A 13,137-nucleotide genomic window follows, 5' to 3' on the forward strand; every position below is an offset into this window, starting at 1 on the left:
CGTCCTATAAAAATTAAATTTCTAGGGAATTAAGAACATATTAGTAGGATAGACAAATGACTACTATAACCCTATTTAATGAGCACAGTACATACATTCAATATATAAACTTGATTAAAAGAAATGTTAAGAGAATGGGTTAGAGATGGGATGGAAGGAAAGAAGATTACAAGGAAATGCAATCAGTTTACTGAGTCCTACATTAGTACAAATATAATTTTTATGAGACAAATGTTCAAAGGTAGAAATTCAATTTTTATGGGACGGAGGTAACAATTACTTTAAAAATCATATTAATTTATTTTAAAAATTTTACATTAATAGCTTACCTCAATTTACGTATATTGCAAAATCTTTTCCTTTCCCTTTCACTCAAAAATGATCTTAAGATGTGCAACTGTGCATGGGTCATCCGCCAGACCGCCACCGTCCGTTTCCACAACCGTGCCAGTGCCTCCCTGCTTTCAGTGCTTAGCTTCCTCTGACCTCTACCACTTTGCTGCTATATAAATATGACCCTCGGCCATACGCCTCCATAAACCTAGAAACTTGAGAATTTCACCCTGAAATTTAGATAGCTAGGTGTGCCTGTGGGTGGTCTCTGGCTCACTGGGTTTTGTGCAATTGTGTTCGTGTGTTGATGGCAATGCACTAGCTGTTGTGTCGGCATGTACAATCCAGAGCAGCAGCAGCCGCCGCTGCCGCACCACCAGCTGATGGCGCCGCCGCGGATGTCCTTCTCCAGCGACTTCGCGTTGGAGCCGCCGCCGCCGCCGTCGGGGCCCGGGAGGGCGTCGATGGGGGACGCGGACTTCGAGTTCTCCGCGGTGGGCAGCCGCCCGATGATCGCCGCGGACCAGCTCTTCTCCAAGGGCCGCATCCTGCCAATGCGGGAGGTCTCCGGCGGCGGCGGCGGCGGCGGCCGGGCCGTGACGCTGCGCGACGAGCTGCGAGGCCACGACGGCGCCGCCGTTGCCGACGGCCGCCACCGCCGCGCGGCCCGGCCGGCGGGGAGCGGCGGCGGCGGCGGCGTCAGGTGGAAGGAGATGCTCGGGCTGAAGAGGCCGGGGCACAGGAAGCACGGCGCCGCCGACGAAGGCGGCGCATCTACCCACGACCTCGATCACATGGTAATGTGTAGTGGCGCTGCTTCATTGGAGGATTTGTTACTCGTTGTTATTAAAGATATATTTTTATTTTTCAAAAACGTAACCTCTCCGTTTCAATTATAGGACGTTTTAAATTTGGTCAAAGTAAAACTGTTTCGAGTTTTACTAAAATATAATAATATTTATAATACTAATTAAATATATTTTTATAATATATTTGTATTGGGTTGAAAATATTACTATTTTTTTCTATAAATCTAGTCAAACGTAAAGTAATTTAATTTTGACTAAAGTTAAAATGTATTGTACCTAAAATGGGGGAGTAGTATACATGTACACGCCACTGTACATATGCGAGTGTGGCCAGTGTGCCCTTTTTTAACCCACACACTTAAAAAGACGGCAAATCTTTAATCTCACAAAATTCGTATTAACCTTTAGGGATTTGGTTAATTAATTTGACATGAACAGTTTTCCTCATGCATATGTCCGGAAATATCATATGTAAATCAAACATTTATGTTATGACTACATGTATATCTTGGATTGGATTTATTAAGTTAAGTTGCATGCACCAATTAAAAAAATTAAGCTGATGAGAAAATAAAGATGGAATTGTTAAGTTGCATGCATCATCCATGGAAAACATCGTGTGTTTTGTGTGCACACTTTATGCATACCAACTAATAAATATCACCGAAAAAACAAAAAAAAAGCATGTATATATTAATAGTGTTACATGTACTTGTAAAATCTTAACCTCAACCTAAAATTCATTATATTTTAGGTTAAAAAAATAAAAAAAATCCTGTCAATTTTAAGAATAGTAAAAGTCGGTTAGAATTTTATTTTTTTTCTTTTTATGTTGGATGAATTTGAAGATAGGACTTTACAATATAATACAATTGAAAGTATAAGTACCATCACTTTTAGAATTTTTAGTGATATTTATTAATTGGATATGCTCTCCATCACCCAACTAATGTAAGCAACCTTCATTGCAGGATCTTGGAGGAGGTGAATGAATGAACACATGATGTATCTTTTTTTCTCTGCTCACCGTCTAACTGCTGGTCTTCTCTGCTCGGCATGGGTATCAAGAAATTAATTTGAGGCCATTTCCGTTTACTTAATTTTTTACTGGTTCCTGATCTGGAGTAGAATCAACAAAGAAGATTAGGTTTTTCTCATCCACCAAGCTAGCTAGCTCAATGCAGTTTTCTTAATTTTGCCCTCTCCTTTCGGAGCGCTAATTGACTGTATTTTTCCGCCGGGTGTAATCGGCAGGATCGGAGAATGTCCTTCTGTTTGTGCGCTTAACTCTTTATTATCTACTTTGTCAACTTGTACAAAGATGACGTTTGGAAATTAAATGAGGGGAAATCAAAATTCGAAAGAGAGAAATGTTGTGCCAGTTAAATTTATGCTTCTTTGCACACGTCTAAGTCATTTCATTCTAAGAGAATTAAAAAATATTATAAATACCACTCCGAGTTTAAGATTTCTTCCTAAATTTATTGCTTAATTGAGATGTCTCAACTCACGCGTCATGACCGTTTTATGCATATGTTATATGATCGATGTGGTTCAAACACATATCTTCTTTTTCAGATATAGTGTCAAAATAAAGCTCATCTTTCCTATCTCGAATCTATCAAAGGAACTACTCACTACTAAACCCCATGAGGTAGCACAATAGCTCATCTTCCGGTGACCATGATGTCAAGAACATAATTCGTGACCACGTCGTCGCTCAATGACGTGGTGAGCGTCATGAGTGGGGATGCCATGGCCAAGTCATTGGTGCTCTTGAGTTGTGATCCAAATTCATTTACACTTAATAAAGGTCAGTTTCTGCCATAGTGGGGGCGGATTGTCATCCCTTTTAGGGTTCCACCATATATATACCTCTTGTAAGTCGCCGTGCGGCGATGTAACCTCACCTCAGATATAGTGAAGATATTTTGCTGGCTGGCGCTCGTGGTTTTCTCTCTCCTGTTTTGGAAGGGTTTTCCACGTTAAATCTCGTGTTTTTTATGATTGATCTATTGTTTTTTATCGTTTATTCGCCTATCGTTTCCTAATAGGTGCTGGTCAATCTGAACAGCGACCACAGCTTCACTCGGTTTATTAGTATTCCTAAAAGCGTGTGCGGGTAAAATGGTGCTCTCTTCAATAAAACAAAAACACTATACAATTGATTAAGTCGTGGTACTAGAATGGTGCGTAGAATGTAACTGCCTCCATAAGAAAGACTTTATTTTTATACATGCATATGTCCAAATTCGTTTATAAGGCTGAAGTCTTTTTAGACATAGGTATTGTCTCTGTTTTAAAATGACTTTATTTCACCTATCATATACATATCGATACAAAGGTAAAAAGACTAAAATGTCCTCCACTCTATCAAATTGTAAAAAAGAAGAAGAAGCATATCACTTTATCTACACTGGACATGGCCCCCTCTGTAACCTCCTGTGGAGTTCCACGACGAAAGGTCGGCGAGGAGCGCCTGTTGGTTCATGCATCCGTGTGCATGTCCCTCTGTCTCAGTGTTTCTGTTCCAGTGCGCGCGTGCACCAAGCAGCAGTGTCTGCAGTGAGCTAGCCAGTGATGGCCTGATCACAAAATTTTATGCCGCTCATTAGCTGGCCATCCTGCCTTTCGGCATCCTTGCAGTGAAACTTGGTGGCTGGCTGCTGCCGGGCGGCCGGGCAGGAGACTTTCTCCTGTGGCGGTGGCCTCGCGACAAAAACAAATGTTTCTGATCAATGTGGGCGGCGGCGGCAGGCAGCGAGCGGAAGGCAGAGCCCAGGCTGTCATGCCAGCTGCGCGCGCGCTGCGTCGTCAGGGCGCACATCGCATGGCCTGCGCTGCGTTTCCCGGCCACGGACATCACGCACTTCACTCCGTCTTCCGCGCGAGAGTCAAAGGCAGCTGGTTCACGACCACTTCAGGTGGTGACGCCCGCCGCGCGCGACGCACGCCCGCGCGGTCCTGCGGATTATTTCGCGTCATCTCGCTGTGGATTCTTGGTAGGGTAGGTACCGCGTCCAGAACGTCCATTCCCTTCCCCGGTACTCGCGCGGTCGCGCCGCGCCGGCTCGTGATGACCCTATACCAGTTCGGTAGCGGAGCGGCGTGGACGCGTGGCCCACCAAACGTTAAAGGCTTAGTTACACGGAATAAGTCTACTCTGCCTCCCTCCATTCATGCTTCTGGTTGAATCACACCCCTCAAACGCAAAACCGGGTATAACATGCCCCCTAACTTCCAAAACCGTTGCAAATCGATTCCTCCGACGGTTTCGTCATACGTGACATTTACGTGGCGGGTTGACTTGGTCTTCATCTTGTGTGTCATCGATGTGGCGCTTACGTGGCACTGAAAATAAAAACAAACCTAAGTAAAAATAAAAAGAAGTTTTGGACCCACGTGTCAGTTATTCTCTTTATACTCGGCGACGAGCGAGATCGAGAGAGTGGCGGGAGCAATGGGGCGAGGGAGCTCGTTTGAGCGGCGGGGTGGTGAGACTGTTGGAGCTCGGTGGAGCGGCGGGAGTAGCACGAAGGATGTCGAGGTCTGATCCAGACTCCACCCGAAGCTCCCCCTGCTGCTGCTGCTCCAGCTCAGAGTCATCAGAGGACGGCTCGAGCAACCTCTTTTTCTTGGGCACCGCCCTCTTCTCCGCTTTTGGGGAGGCCTTCCCCTTCTTCGCCGTGGCCAGTTAATGAGGTGGTGGCGGCGGCGAGAGCTCAGCGGGAGCAGCAGGATAGTGGGAGCGGAGAGAGAGCAGAGGTGAGGAAGCCTCGCTGCCGCCGCCACCTCATCCCCACCTTCCTCTCCTTCCCTGTTGACGTGTTGAGCATCACGACTCCACGACAATCACAAGCACAGTGACGACGGTGGCGAATTTATGCGGTACTCATGGCCATCTTCCTACGTACCTGACGTGAGTGACAGGCTCCATGGTCTCGTAGAGAAGATGGTGTTGCAGCCGAGGTTCCTGCATCAGCACATGTCGGTCGCCTTCGCCGCATGGCGCCATTTGGCCAGACACGGGGTTTGGCGGGAAGGAGGAGGTGGCAGTGCCTGTGTGATTAAAGGAGGTGAGGCCAAACCCTAGGTTGGAGTTTCCCATGGCGGCGACGGGGGAAACTGCTGCTGCCGAGTTTTTGGCGCGTGGGGTGATGGGGTTGGCGCTACTCCCGTCGACGTCATCCTGGCCGCAGCGGCAGCGGGAGTCAACACAAGCTATCTTAGCCAGCCAACGGGGTCAATGATGCCACGTGTGACAAAACCACCTCCGAAACCACCCGGAGAGTTGATTTGCAATGGTTTTGAAAGTTGGGGTATATGTTATACCCCGTTTTGTGGTTGAGGGATGTGATTCAACCATGCACATGAGTTGAGGGAGGTAAGTAGACTTATGCCTAGTTACACGGACAGGCCATGGCCCATAGCTGATATATGCGGCCCGTACATAATAGGCGGCGACGGGAAGGTGATGCGTTGGCCCAGTGATGCTTCTCCTTACTTAGGCGGCTTGGCCAATCCACATTCACACGTAGTGGGAAATCGCAAGTTAGTTGTATTTTGGATTTTGTTTCCTGATTTCTTGGGGAAGACCTCGATACGTCTGTTTCAATCTACAAAAGATCAAATCTGGTTATTCGACTCTGATCATAGTCAAATCATATGTGTTTTGTTTCAGTCTGTTCGATTCATTGGCAAATTGCTACTTGTTTCTATAATGCGTTCGACTTTTCTTTAATATAAAACTGCGGATTAAATTTGTACCAAAATCCAAATCCAAATATATCTCTCGGAAGTATTAGCAAGATCTCAGGCCATACCATATATTGTTCTGCACAATTCAGATTTACTCCAGTATCCCCTGCATAATACGGCGTCTCTGTGATATCTTGGTATCACAATCGATCATCCGCCGCTGCTTACGCCCGCCCGCCCGATCGAGCAACGATGAAGAGGAAGAGAGAGGACGCCGCCGCCGCGGCGGATGGAGAGATCCCGGCCGCCGCAGCGCGCATGGCTTCGTCGTCGTCGTCGTCGTCGTCGTGGGGCGCCATCTGCGACGACGTCGTCCGCAACATCTTCGCCCGCCTGCCGGCACGCGACGCCGTCGCGTCCATGGCGCTGTCGAGGCACCACCGCCGCCTGATAGCCAGCCCGGAGTTCGCCCGCCTCCACTGCCGCCACGGCGCGCCCCTGCCGCGCCCGCACATCGCCTACGTCGCCACGGCGGTCGTCGCCACCCACCGCGACATGTTCGGCCGCGTCAAGTCCCTCGAACAATGGGCCGAACAACGAGCGAAGCACGGCTTCGGGACAGGGGCTTTCGCCTGTCAATTGAGCTACGACGACCCAGAGCAGGACCGCTCGTGGACGTACCATGGCTTCCACGTCGCCGGCGACGGCCGCCGCCGCGGCACCGACCCGATGCGCGTCCTCGCCAGGCAGAAGCGCAACGACCAGAACTACGTCGGCACGTGCAACGGCGTCGTACTCCTTGCCGGCAAAGGGGAGGCGGAGGATGACGACCCTTCCATCGGGCTTCTCCTGAACCCGGCCTTCGCCAGCGACGAGATGAAAGTCTCCCTCGACTGTTCCTCGCCGGACAAGAGAACGAACTATCACATATCGGGCCTCGGTTACGGTCCAAGAACAAGAACCTACAAGCTCCTCGCTCGCATGCACGAGTTCGTTCTCAACCTAAAAGTATACCCAAACGGCAGAAAGACACGCGGACGCGTATCTGGTCAACCTCTCTACATAGACCGTGCTGACGAGTTGGTCGTGTACTCGTTGGGCACCGCGGCGGAGCAGCAGCCGCGAACGGTGCTCGCCGGGCTGGACAACGACAAGATCCCCGGCCGATCGCTTTACATGGACGGCGCGGTGTACCTCCTCAACGCCGACAAGGGAACCGTCCTCGCCTTCGACGTCGACGATGAGGCCATCACCCCCATCGACTTGCCCGGCGAGCGTGTCGTCGTCGAAGGTGGTGGCGAGCCTCGCTCGCACGCCAAATCGGATCTCATGGAGATGTCCGGACGCGTGTGCGTCGCGACAGCCGACGGCGGCGACGAGACACGCTACGCCATATGGCTGCTCATGGGCGATCGCCGGTGGGAGCGGCGGTGCGCGTTCCGCAATGACTACTTGTCGTCGGCGGCGAAGGTCGCCGGCGTCTGGGACTGTGGCAGCGGGCTGCTCATTTTATTGCAGTCCGGCGACGAAATCTCCATCGTTATACACGACGATGTGACGCAGGAGGTGTCCCACTTGGACGCGCCGCCGAACGCGTCGCCGGAGGAGGAGTCGGACTACCGGATCTGTTGGGGTTACAAGCCGACGCTCGTGTCTCCGGCGAGCATCATCGGCGACGGCGAGCTCAGCCAGCACGAGCAGCAGCGCCGTGACCTGGCGGCCTATGTGCTCGCCGCCCTGAAGCCCGCGAAGGAGCTGGACAGGCGAATGGGGCAGCACGCCGCGCTGCGCACCGTCTGCTTCATGGAGTTCTTGGTCCGCATAATGCAGAAGCTCCCCAGCCTGTTGCACCATGGCATCACGGATTTAGATAGATTTTACTAGTCTTCTGCAGCAAAAAAAAATGTAGCAGTAACTAACCTAGCCTATTTTGGGCTTCTTTTGGAAACGCATAATTTCACTAGAGTTCGTTTAATTCTCAATACCTGCTGGAATCATAGAATTACCTCCTGCCTCGTTCTGAATTGCATTGCTTCATTTGAACATTCAATCAGTACCGTTTTTGAAGATTGTTAATCTAGCTTTATTGGAGCGGGGACCGAGAAGACTGTATATGTTGATCAGTACCAGGGAATGCAACCGTTGGTCCCTGCATGTGTGCTAAATTGATTGGTTGATTAGTACCTGGAATTTATGTAGTAATCATGGCTGGGGCAACATTCTCGCGTGGTTTTAATTTGTACAAACCATAACCAGCCAACCACCTGTCCTGTCACACTGACCAAATTGGAGGGATCGCAATATATAGCAGCAGCACGGCTTGCAGGTGCAAGAAGCTTTCGAGATCATTATGTTGATGGTTACTTGAATACTTGTTGATAGCCAAGTCAAGCAACAGGCTACGCGTACCAAATCCTCTTCAAACTACTGTAGTAGTCCTGTTCAGTTTTGTCAAAGAAAGTTTAGCACTAACTAATTGGAGTATAAGCGTAGCTTAGCTTGCACACGTACGGTTTAATTTGGCACCGCTAATACGTACACGGTGCGTCGGCGATGGCCTCCTCATGCATCGGTCGTATACAGTGGATGTACGTACGTACGTATGGTGCTCTGTTCAGTACGTCGCCCGACATGGCATTGACTGTGATCCAATGCATCGGCCGGCGGCCGGCCGTGAAGACTGAAGAACTCAACCGATATCGAATTACTCCTACGTGACATCGCTGTCCTCCTTTTCTATCTGTCGGGTCGACAAGTGCCCTCTGGTTGCTTCCCTGTGTGTCTTCCCAGTAATCGAATAAATTGTTATAACTAATATTCTCTCCGTTTTGTATTATAAATTGTTTTAATGTTTTTGATTTCTATAAGTTTAACTAAAGCTATATAAACCATAGCAACATTAACTAAAAAACATAATATCAAAGCATATTGAATACTAGATTTAACAAAACTAATTTGGTATTACAAGTGTTCCTATTTTTTAAAAAACTTAATTAAACTTAAGAAAAATTGACTTAAAAAAGTAAAAAAGACTTATAGTATAAACGGATGTAGTACAATGCATCATCATTCATCGACGACTTAATTACGTACAAGGGGCAATTAACTTAACTCAATCAGGTCTAGGACTAATATTCAGTCATCAGTCATCCGACTCGATCCAATCGGCCGATTGATCGATAACTAACATTTCAAATTAATTAGTCAACAATACACTCGTATTTTCGGACTAATATTAATTGTCGCCATTAACTTACGCACAGGAAATAGATCGAACCGAGAACACGAACAGGTACATTACATTGGTGCAGTTACGACGCACGAGAAGACGTACACGCCACCACCGCGTCAGCATTTACACCGGTCGGCGTGGTCGCCGCCGCCGCCGCCGCCGGCCTGCTGCTTGGCGGCGACGGCGATGGAGTTCTTGCAGTGCGCGATGGCGGCCTGGACGGCGCTGTGCAGCTCCTCCATCGTGCTCTCCTCCGACGACGTCGACACCTTCACCGACAGGTGCCCGCTGGCCACCGGCGACCCGCGCAGCGACGCGGGCGCCGAGAACAGCCAGCTCCCCTCGTGACGCTTCGACGGGGCGGCAGCGGCGGCGGCGGCGCCGCGACGAAGGCCGGAGATGATGAACGAGTGCCGCCTCCGCCGCAGCTCCGTCCTCCTCCCGCTCTGATCCCCGCCGCCACGGCGGCGATTATTGGACAAGGACGACGCGAAGAAGAGACGCTCCACCATGGACGCGTACTTCTTCACCAGCTGCGCAATGTCCAGCCCACCTCCTCCTCCTCGGCTGCTGTTCCCCTTCACCTGCCGCTTGCTGTCGCCGCCGCTGCCGTCCACGCTTCTCCGCCACGTGCCGACGCCGGAGAAGAGAAGCGACGAGAGCCTCTGCTTCGCCTTGGCAACGTCGTCGTCGTCGTCGTCGTTGGCTGACCCGTGGCCGTTGTCACTCGTGGTTTGCTGCTGGTGGCCGTGGCTTGCAGCTGCTGAGTAGATGCCGCTGCTGAGGTCGCTGCCGACGCGGCGGACTGGACTGGACATGCCGGCACACGCACTCGTCGCCGGGAAGGCAGAGGGCTCGACGTTGCTGGCGGTGGGGGAGGGAAATTGGCTGGGTGGAGATGGAAAGATGGTTGTGAAATTGTTGGGAGGAGAGGAACAAGGGTGTGGTGAGGCATGGACTAATTGGTGGGAGAGATAAGACCCTGTTAATATGATACTAAAACTTTTTAAAACTTTTTAAAGTAACTATCACATCAGATATTTGATCATTAATTATAAATATTAAACATAGACTATTAATAAAATCCATCCATAATCTTGGACTAATTCACGAGACGAATCTTTTGAGCCTAATTAATCCATGATTAGCCTATGTGATGCTACAGTAAACATTATCTAATTATAGATTAATTAGGCTTAAAAAATTTGTCTCGCGAATTAGCTTTCATTTATGTAATTAGTTTTGTAAGTAGTCTATATTTAATACTCTAAATTAGTGTCTAAATGCAGGGACTAAAGTTAAGTCCCTGGATCCAAACACCACCTAAGTGTGGGAATTGGGAATAACATGTTATTGCCCTATTTTATTGACGTACTCCCTCCGTCCCAAAAAAAAAGACAAACCCTGGTTTCCGTGTCCAACATTTGACCGTCCGTCTTATTTAAAAAAATTATGAAAAAAATTAAAAAGACAAGTCACGCATAAAATATTAATCATGTTTTATCATCTAACAACAATGAAAATACAAATTATAAAAAAATTTAATATAAGACGGACAGTCAAAGTTGGACACGGAAACCCAGAGTTTGCCTTTTTTTGGGACGGAGGAAGTACATGGCAAGATACACTTGATAATGCAGTAGTAAGGGTGTGTGGTTGCAATCCTGTGGACCCGTGTTTAATCCCTAGCACGCTCAGAATTTCACTCCCTCCAAAATGATGGTGAGTTTGTCGTGCCGATGGTAGCTCTAACGAACGAGAAGTACATTCTTTAGGGAATAGACGATGTGGGAAGAAAGATGATAGAAGTAAGTACAAGGGGCAGCACAAATCCCAAATTATGTGGGAAGTTCAAAACTTCAAATATGGTTAGTACATAGGAGAAGAAAGAAGAAAGGAAAACTGATATGTAAGAAAAGAAATTCTCAAATTAGTTGAGAAAGTCAAATTATATCGGTTTTAGTAATCGGATGGTCAGATTTGAGGGATACGAATCAGCTTGGACTTGTTCGCCTGTTCCATTACGATAGCATATCTGATGAGGCCCACGGATGATGTCCGGTAAGCACACCAGGCCCATATAATTTGGTCCAGTGTGTTGCCTGCTCTCTTTCTTCTTCGGTTGTTTTCCCCTTTCGTTCGTCAGTAGCCCGTGGACCGTGGCCGCCGCTTCCCCTCCGCAACGGCGCAGAATCGTTTCTGCAGCTGCTGGAGCTCCGCGAGCGATCTCGCTCCCGTGCCCTCGGCACTCCGCCACTCCCGTCTCCTCGCGATTTCGCCCGCCCGCTGCCCGCGCCAATCTCCATCCCGCGAGCAGCTGCGGCGGCGGCGGCGGCGGCGACCTGTCTCCCTTCCGCCGCATCCTCGCCGGTGAGCGACCCATACGGAAATCCTCTCTCGCGTCCCCTCTATACCCGCACCTTCTCTCTTTGCCTTTTGAAATTGAAGAGCACAGCTCTTCCCCTTCCGTTAAAGGAAGCGAGCATGTTCAGCTACAGAGGAAAAAAAAAACGAAAAATGGAAGGGAAGCAACATCAGATCACAAAACAAATAGTGCCATCCCACCATTCTGTATGATCTCCACAAGACCACAACAACATATAACAACTAACAAATTACCTTAAAATTAGTAGTGGGGGCAGTTTGTTTCCAGAAGAAATTCAGAATTAGATACGAGTTTTTAGAACTGGAATGGGAACCCACCTGGTATAAATCGGTCTGATATGTAACTGTAACATCATATTTTAGAATTAGATATGAGTGTTTACCTTTTACAACCGGGATGGGAACCCACCTCGTATAAATTGGTCTGATATGTAACCGTAACATCATATTTTAGAACTTCAGGGTCTAGTTGACTGTTGATGAACTTCTTTGGTCGACCTAGAATAAAGTTGGATTGGGCATTGTGACAGAAAAGGTTATTTCGTAATGTGTGTCCTTAACATCTCATACAATTCTAGGTATGTAGTATCTTATTTCTTGTGGGAAATTTGAGACCTCTAATTCAATTAAACCTGAACATGACTTTTATTTTTCTCAACAGATTTCTAAATTAAATTGATTGACAATGTACAGTAAATACAAATGTATAGAACAAACACAGTCTTTCTGCTCTCTCAGTATCTCCTTTATTTTTATGTTTGATGTCGTACACCTCCAATTGCCTCATGTCGTTTCCTTGTTTTTCAGAACAACACGGTGAACTAGTAATCTAGCATCACCCATGCCCTTAAGCAGCAATATTTCTACTCAGAAAACCCACTATGAAGTTCTTTCTGTGAATGAAGGTGCTACATATGATGAGGTCCGAGCTGGATACAGGGCTGCTATCCTAAACGCGCATCCTGACAAGTCTCAGGCAAAACTGGATTCACTTGTGTCATCTGTTGAGCATGGGGAATTCTTCAGCGTGCAGAAAGCTTGGGAGGTCCTACGTGATCCCAAATCCAGAACAGAGTATGACAAGCAGCTGCAAACATCAAGGCAGAACTCTGCAAACATTGCTTATGAAATCGAGATCGAGGAAATGACTGTTGAAAGCACTGGTGATGCTATGGAGTTGATGTATCCATGTAGATGTGGAGATCATTTTTCGATCTTGTCATCTGACCTTGCGGAGATGGGCATTCTGGTCGACGATGATGGGGAAATATATTTTCAGTCATCTGACTGTGTATCAGCTTCTGTTGTTTTGAGCTGTGGTTCTTGTTCACTTAAAACACGGCTGGTTATAAATAGAACTTCTTGACAGTTGTGTAGAAATTGTACTCTTCATCTGGAACAGTTTTGAACATGTTTACTCCTCAACCGCTGCTTATGAGAAAAATATAAATATAAAATTTCAGCTAATCAGGAATTTGTTTCATTATAACCATTTAACTTGCTAGAGTAGAGTCCCTACGGACTCTACCCATTTGAGAGCTTCTGACATGTAGCATTCCTTTAGGCAGCACTCAACAACGAACCATCTTTTTTGTTTGGAATATGAATGATGCATGTGACATAAATCCTTTTTGCTGTTCCTTTAACATCGTTTGATCATTTATTCCTCTTCTATCTGAC

At 47.7% G+C, this 13,137-nt stretch overlaps 4 protein-coding genes across 4 annotated transcripts; 3 read left to right on the top strand and 1 right to left on the bottom strand.

Moving 5' to 3' along the window:
• The first annotated feature begins 556 nt into the window (after positions 1 to 556).
• Positions 557 to 2,542, top strand: LOC127782701 (uncharacterized). Its single transcript, XM_052309967.1, has 2 exons — positions 557 to 1,130; positions 2,114 to 2,542. The coding sequence occupies exons 1-2, from the start codon at positions 669 to 671 to the stop codon at positions 2,132 to 2,134; spliced, it is 483 nt and encodes a 160-aa protein (XP_052165927.1). The 5' UTR covers positions 557 to 668; the 3' UTR covers positions 2,135 to 2,542.
• Positions 2,543 to 6,092: 3,550 nt separating this feature from the next.
• Positions 6,093 to 7,750, top strand: LOC127783231 (uncharacterized). Its single transcript, XM_052310466.1, has one exon. The coding sequence runs from the start codon at positions 6,093 to 6,095 to the stop codon at positions 7,722 to 7,724; it is 1,632 nt and encodes a 543-aa protein (XP_052166426.1). The 3' UTR covers positions 7,725 to 7,750.
• Positions 7,751 to 8,892: 1,142 nt separating this feature from the next.
• On the bottom strand, positions 8,893 to 10,042 carry LOC127782675 (probable BRI1 kinase inhibitor 1). Its single transcript, XM_052309943.1, has one exon. It carries the CDS (start codon positions 9,888 to 9,890, stop codon positions 9,189 to 9,191), a length of 702 nt encoding a protein of 233 aa, XP_052165903.1. The 5' UTR covers positions 9,891 to 10,042; the 3' UTR covers positions 8,893 to 9,188.
• A 1,167-nt stretch (positions 10,043 to 11,209) lies between these two features.
• On the top strand, positions 11,210 to 12,912 carry LOC127782889 (uncharacterized). The gene is made up of 2 exons (XM_052310167.1): positions 11,210 to 11,442; positions 12,265 to 12,912. Exon 2 carries the CDS (start codon positions 12,299 to 12,301, stop codon positions 12,821 to 12,823), a length of 525 nt encoding a protein of 174 aa, XP_052166127.1. The 5' UTR covers positions 11,210 to 11,442; positions 12,265 to 12,298; the 3' UTR covers positions 12,824 to 12,912.
• Positions 12,913 to 13,137: the final 225 nt, after the last annotated feature.

This window comes from Oryza glaberrima, chromosome 8, assembly GCF_000147395.1.
Source record: "Oryza glaberrima chromosome 8, OglaRS2, whole genome shotgun sequence".
NCBI classification, from domain to species: domain Eukaryota; kingdom Viridiplantae; phylum Streptophyta; class Magnoliopsida; order Poales; family Poaceae; genus Oryza; species Oryza glaberrima.